The sequence below is a fragment of the Rhipicephalus sanguineus genome, unplaced genomic scaffold (assembly GCF_013339695.2).
Source record: "Rhipicephalus sanguineus isolate Rsan-2018 unplaced genomic scaffold, BIME_Rsan_1.4 Seq1298, whole genome shotgun sequence".
Taxonomy (NCBI): domain Eukaryota; kingdom Metazoa; phylum Arthropoda; class Arachnida; order Ixodida; family Ixodidae; genus Rhipicephalus; species Rhipicephalus sanguineus.
In genome coordinates, this window is record NW_023614577.1 from 24,039 (window position 1) to 31,128 (window position 7,090).

Below are 7,090 nucleotides of genomic sequence, written 5' to 3' on the forward strand. Positions count from 1 at the left end.
AGACAAAGTCCGGTTGGAAATGGTCCCTAGATTTTCAATATGCTTCACCTCATCACACCCCCGTATTGCGGCAAAGCTGCCTTTCAAGCTCCGTTACGGTCGAACTTGGGCAAGAGACAGTCAACGTCTGATTGGAAGTGGTCCCTAGATTTTCAATATGCTTCACCTCATCACACCCCCTTATTGCGGCAAAGCTGCCTTTCAAGCTCCGCTACGGTCGTAAATGTATTAACTCAAGAAAACGCTGCTTCCAACATGGAGATGAAAGATGTGGCAGAGTTGGGGGCTCAATTAATGCTGTTTTTGGACCTGAAATTTGGGCAGGAAGTCCGAAAAATCGGACGCCGAAGCTTTTTAGCATCCAAAATTTCAGATGTTCTTATATATCGACGTCTACGAGGCAGATTTGGAACTCCGGACTTGAAGGGAGCACACCCTTGTCCGCCACATCAGTTGGCCTTCCACAGCAGTTGAAAGAGGAGGAGAGGCTGAGGAAATGGCATCTCTGCCTATCACGTGTAAAGTGTTGTCGGTAACACTTTGGTTGCTCCAAATCATGTACATAAATACAATTCGGCCTTTACGTTGCCTCACTCTTGGTAAGAAAGACAACTATGAAATATGACCCCATCAGTGCTTCATCAACCTAGCGATAAGAAACACTTTCATGTTGCGATCTCAGAAGAATATACTTAGGGATTCTCTGCAACTTTTTCTGTAATTTCACTTCGAATTATTCGAAAAATGTTTGAGAAATATTCGAAAATTATTCGAAATTATTCGATTCGATTCGCACTCAATCTTTATTATTCGAATTCGCTTCGCACCCAAAATTTTGCTATTCGCACAGCTCTAACCGTAATTGGTTCACTTTTTTTCAGGATTTTTTTAAATACCCTGTCCTCTACTTGTAAAACATGCTCGAGTTACCACGTTAGTCTTCAGCAGCTGTGCTGAACAGCCACAATAAATAACAACAGCTGAAGTCAGCATCAATTTTAACTTTACGTAATTAATGAACATTGACTCCACACAAAAAAAGCAATGCTTATATTATTCGCATCACAACATTCCCATAAAGAAAAAAAAAACTCAAATTTTTAACTTGAAACATATATGATACTTTTTTGGTACATGACCATAATATTGAAAGGACCCTGCAAGTGTAACACCTGTGTTACACAGGCACTTTCAACTGCTGTTGAGTGGTAGTTAAAGGGGGTCCTGAAGCGCTTTTCCAAGTAATCATTGAATGACCTCAGTATTGGAGTTTATTTCCTTACGAAATAATTGCCACAAAAATTCCTAGAATCCATCAGGAACGAGCAGAGTTACATGGGCTTGTCGCGCCCTTTAAGCGCTTTCTCTCTTCTCTCATCCCGACGAGAATGCTGGAAGCTACGCAGGGAGGGACAGCACAGGGGAAAGAAGTTACGTCAACGCATGTCATGACCTTGAGCGCGTGTGACTAAATGCAACTGTTCTCTCCTGTTGCCATTACTGTGCACAAGTGTGCCTGACTGTATAATGTTAGCAGACTATGGAGCACGGCGCCGGTGCATGGCGGTACCCCGCGGCAAGAAGGACATCTGATCTGAACGCCGCTCTCGATTTATGTTGGCTATTGGCCAATAGCGCGCTATCCGTTCTTCGTCTACAGCAGGTGCCCCGCCCATGGAAGCCAGTGAAAACAGGCCTCTGTATGAAAAGTGGGGCACCTCAGAACATGGCAACTTCGCACTCCGCTTCTAAACTCTCCTTGCCACGCACGACTGCAAGATCTGGCTGAAGTGTTCATAGCAGTGTCTGCTATATGCAGGATGTGTTTTCTCTCACCAAGCCTGAGGGGTGGTTAATGACCCCTTTAACACTGAAACATGCAGGTTAACAGAACAACAATTTACTCAAAGTTACGCAGCACTTTACATGCTCGGTAAAGTTATGGCACATGGTAACATGTGTTATGATCGCCCCCTTCTCCCCTTCGCTGCGGGGCGCCGGGACAGAGTAAAGGAGGCAGCCCCGCTTTGCACCGAGAAGAAAAGCGAGAGGACGCGCTCTGCAGCTTCGCACGAGGGGTTCAGCTCGGCTCGCTGTCACACCATTATCGCCGGAGTCGAAATGCGACACCTCGCGCCTTCGTGTCCCAGGAAGAGCCGCGACGCTGAGTTTCCCAGAATACGGGGAAGTGCGCTGCAGCGCCATGTATCTCCCGGTGACAAGACGTCTGTGCTCGGGTCCGCGCCAGCTACCGAGACCCATGCTCTGGGGCGAGGGGGAAGCCTGGCCTGTGGCCGCCGTTCGACACCGCGGGTGGTCAGCGAGCAGCGAGACGATGGACTCGCCGCATCCCGCCTGCTGGAGGCCTGTTTTCCGCGAACAGAAGAACATTAACCGTGCGTGTGTGTGCGCGCGTGGTGGGGGCGGTGCCCGCGAGGTGACCAGCGAAGATCGTGGCCTGATTGGCAGGAAACTTTGTCCCCCATTTCCCTAGTTCTAACATCTGGGGACTGCGGGGTGTGTAAAAGGTGCCATCGAAGGCATGAGAGAGAGATCGGGAACCAACGTTGAATCTGTACAGTTGTAAATAAATCTCTGGTACTCTTCATCGGCTTCATGTACGGTTCCTCCAACAGCAGCGCCTTTCGAGGACGAGGTTTTCGACCGCCTGCCTGGACGCGAGGGAGCCAGCGCAGTCGGGAGGGCCTCTAAAACCACAACACATGACAGTGCCTTGGAAACATCTCTAAACGACCAAAAAAAGGCTTTCTATAGCATTTTCTGACAATAAATACATTAAAGTAAGTATTTCTGTGGCTAAAGTTGTTTCTATTCAGCTGTACTACAGTGTTTATAGTTTTTCAAATCTAAGAGCCAGTTCAACAACCAAGACTATGTGAAGCGTAACCTCTGATTATTGTTTTCCTATGCATGTTTTAAAGGGTCTACACTAATTTTTATGTTCCTCTGCATGTTTTAAAGAGTCTACACTCCTTTTTATCGTCTGCAGTTTCAGTAAGCAACCTTCCCAGATTCCGAGAAGTGTTTCGGTCATCGGTTGGGTCCACACGTCACTTTGATTTTCATTGTTAAAGTGCTCATTATCTATGACAAAGGGGCATGCTGCACATACGGATACAGCTATCATATCAGTGGAGGTGCCTTGACAGGGTCTGCCAGTCTCAGTTGAGCAAACTGCTGTTCATGTGCCGATGGCAGTTGTACCAGAAGAGAAGCGATGAAAAATTCTTGAGCAGGGAATGTTGCCGGAGGCTAGGTTAGGCAAGGTTAAGTTAGGCTATGTTAGGTTAGGTCAGGTTAGCTAGCATTAGGCTAGGCTCCTACGACATTCTTTGTTGAATTTTTCGTCACTTCAAGCATCCATCTTTGTCTTGTACAGAAGAGAAGTGTTACGTGGCAGTTGTGCCTTCGGTAAAATATAGCTGTGATTGAGTTCTACCGCTGCTCGCCGCAACAGCAGTTGAAAGTGGCAATGTAACAGGCACATATAATGACACTAACATCTGGCAAACTTCAACAACAGTGAGGTTTTTTTTCTAAGGTGGTCACCTGAAGTATGTGGAGCTTGGCGTGAATCATAGTCTGGTGCAGCGACTTCTTGTATGTAGCCCAAATGCCCGGCCTGGCAAGGCGCCGCAAGTCTTTCTTGGGGTTTGAAAGAATCTTCATCTCTTTGAAGTTCACCTGAGAACGTATGTCCAAACAAAAACACCCATTTTCTAGCAGAACGCTTTTAGCGCATAAAAGGTTCCAACTGCTTTAAGAAAAGCTAAGAAAACGAACTAGTGAACCCAGGCTACTAACTATATGGTATTATGTTTCTATTAACTTCATAGAATTCAAATCACTAGATCATGTGCAGGTTTGTCCATTTCTCACTAAAAAAAAAAGAACTGATAACCAAGCTGGAGCGGTTTAATTATGCCCAAAATCAGGATTTTGGGCAGAAGTCATGACAAAATGGCACGTGAAATGCTTGAGGCCTTTCACATTGCAAAGAAGGGCGAAGCGGGTTGTAATGATAGCTCCGTGGCGTTGCGCAGAATGGAACAAGATTTCCTGCAATCTTTTTTTATAATCTCGAGGAGCAGATAAGAATGCGAAGATGACACCCAATAATTGCACGTCAGTTTTTGTATTATGCCTTTTTGTTTAGTTGGGTGATGAGAAGGCGATTGTGATATGACCATGTGACTGCGTGAGTGTATATATTTCAGCTTTGCTTTGGTGATTAAAGAGTTGGTAGTCTAGGCACTTTCCCTTCTTCTTCACCGTTTCCTGCGTTTGTCCATTTTTGGCTGTATATAGTATTTCCTTTATGCAATGCACCAACTAGCCCAACAACGAGTTATACTATGCCATTGCGAAAAGAAACATTGCCAGAGTTTGGAATGCAAGTGATGCGGCCGCCTAATGCTCCTCACTTCGTAGCCATTGACCATGAGCACCGAGGCAGGGTCCCTGTCTAGCCGGCGCAGATTGTTGTATCGCTGGTACTGCAACTCCAACTGGTTCGACTCCTTGGCGTTTACAGCCTTGTAATAGGTCTTGGTCTCCTTCTTGGACTCCCACTTCACACCGGAACTGCATTTCAATGAGAAGAACAGGCAGGCTGCAACATCTGTTGTATTCAATACCGTAAAGACTTGTGTGAGGGCCACACCATTGTAAGAGCCACACATCAAACTTGGCAGCCTAAAACTACGAAAAATAAATCAAACCGAGAAAGAAAATAGAGAAACACAAATTCCAACCAATGTATTCCAAGTAACAACACGTGCTCCAAACCAATGACTTGCACATATACCAGACTCTCAGTAAATGAATATCTCTAAACGGAATTGCTGCTTAATTGGAAGAACTACCTCTAATATGATTGGTTTCGTACTTGAATTCTGCACCTCTGTTCACCTCTCAGTCAATGGCACACCTGTTAAACAGAGCATTTTATCCCAGCCCTTCAGGTTCCGTTTAATGAAAGTCTACTGTAATCGTAAAGAGCGTTAATGTAACAGGGATCTCTAACACCACGGGAAGCACGGAAGATGATTTAACCGACGAATATGCTGGTGAACTGAATATAAGCAACAAGTGGCAGCAATAGCAAATACGAGTACTCAATTATGCGACACAATGAGTCAAAAATCCAAGGACACCTATGTCCTTCTGATGAGCTGTGACAGCGAAAGCATTAGTGTTCAAATGAGCGTCCGAGCCAGCAAGCAGCAGAAGCCTACGGTGCCAGAGCTGCATGACATTGAGGTCCTGTGCAATGAGAGACTGAGGAATCTGCAGCGCCCATGAAGGCCCAGAACGTACACTCAAACCTCATTATAACGAACACAGATATAACGAATTATCGGTTATAACGAAGTAAATGAAGAATAGTCTTGTAATAGCTAGTGTTACAAATAAACGTTTATAACGAATTTTCGGATATAACGACGTTATTTTCGTGGCAGATGCGACTTTGTTATAATGAGGTTTGAGTGTATGTGCAGCAGCTAAGCCCAGTGGGAGCAAGAAAGAGAGAGACACACACTGCACGCAATGCCTCCTACATACATAGCAGGCCTGTTCACTCTGCCATACCACATCATGCCACTTGGACTGAAATTTTCATTGCTAAGCTTGCCATGCCAAAAGCGCGGATGTAGAAATTTCAGTCCCAAGTAGCATGATGTCATAAAACAGGGTGCACAGGCCTGCTATCTTGGAGGTGCTGGTTCAGCCCAGTGGGTAAGACACTCTGTCTCTGAGCGCTGGGTCGTAGGTTCGAGACTCACCACTGCCAGCATTTCTGCTTTCAAATTTATTCCGTTTTTTGCACATTAATTTTTTTATAGCAATCACCGAGGTAAAGTTGGAATGCAAGTGAGAGCTTGTGAGAATAACACAGGCTTGCGAGATCGAGAGCGAGGATGACGTGGCGATGCCCTCTCCCGGCCAAGGTTTCTGGAAGCGTGCCCATTACGTAGCATTGCAGATAACGGGAACATAGGGGGCGTACTGCGGGGACAGACGTTGGCTTTTTCACTTAATGAGCCCTTCGAAGCTTTCCGTTAGATTCTTTATGAGAAGGGCAGCATTCGCTTTTGTGCTGGCATATGATGACGGAATAATACAGCGGATTAGTGCACATTTCATACTCGTAGTCTGAAGAAATGGGCAAAATGGCCTAATTATATGCAAGGGCCATACCTAGTCTATATCGCAAAAAGCAAGTGTGGCGCTTATATGAATATATATATGGTATACGGGTCTTTCCAACCACTTCAAGGCAAGCAAAAACAAGACAACAACAATGGCAATGACAACTTAAGGGGAACAAAAGCACGGGGCAGAACATGGCATAAGAAAGTTTAAATGCTGTACTAAAATTGTCCAATTATCTGTACTGAGTGTGGTGCCTGCCACGCAAGATATCAGAACATGTTTTATCACAGTAAGCGGACAAACACGAACCCTATGACGGAGATGTAGACAATCTCCCTCCTGGGGTGTGAAGAAACCAGAGAGATGCCAACAGCTTGAAAGTTCAGCACCATGTCGTAGATATTCCGCTCCAATGCACCAGACTGACAAAGAAACATAAGCACACATGTTAGCAAAGCAAACCCAGGAGAGCCAGTATGTATTATTACTTGTAATTGAAACAGGATAAAAACAGCTAATTACAGCTCAAATGCATAAGAAAACGAAGATCCTTCGTGGATTTATGATAGTCTGAACAACTAATACAGAAAAGGCAGCAATGCTGCATAAGTGACTTTTCCAAATATTTAGGAAGCGCTAGGTACATGTTTGTCCGAAACTTATGATTAATCAGCCAAAATGCCTGCAACCTCTCACATGCGTCCCGAGATTCCACTTAGGTAGCATTACTCAAAATGGGCACTGCTCAACAATGCCATCAGCTTTCTCCACAACAGCTGTGCAAATTTCAATCTGAGCTCCAACGTGGACACAGTACACATGATGTTGAGAAACAACAGTTATGGATTACTCGCTAAGACTACAATGCAAAATAGTTGTATATTCTAGTGAGGTATAACCATTGTAATCAGCA

General features: G+C 45.0%; 1 protein-coding gene across 1 annotated transcript in view; it reads right to left on the bottom strand.

Annotated features, from left to right (window-relative positions):
- Positions 1–6,595, bottom strand: part of LOC119376535 (intermembrane lipid transfer protein Vps13) — a gene marked incomplete at its 3' end in the record, with an annotated part of 30,613 nt that extends 24,018 nt beyond the window's left edge. Inside the window, exons 1-3 of the mRNA XM_037646329.1 lie at positions 6,487–6,595; positions 4,446–4,605; positions 3,571–3,705 (exon numbers count right to left, since the gene is read on the bottom strand). Of these exons, the coding sequence (XP_037502257.1) occupies positions 3,571–3,705; positions 4,446–4,605; positions 6,487–6,569 (378 nt within the window). The remainder of the gene's footprint in view (positions 1–3,570; positions 3,706–4,445; positions 4,606–6,486) is intronic.
- Positions 6,596–7,090: the final 495 nt, after the last annotated feature.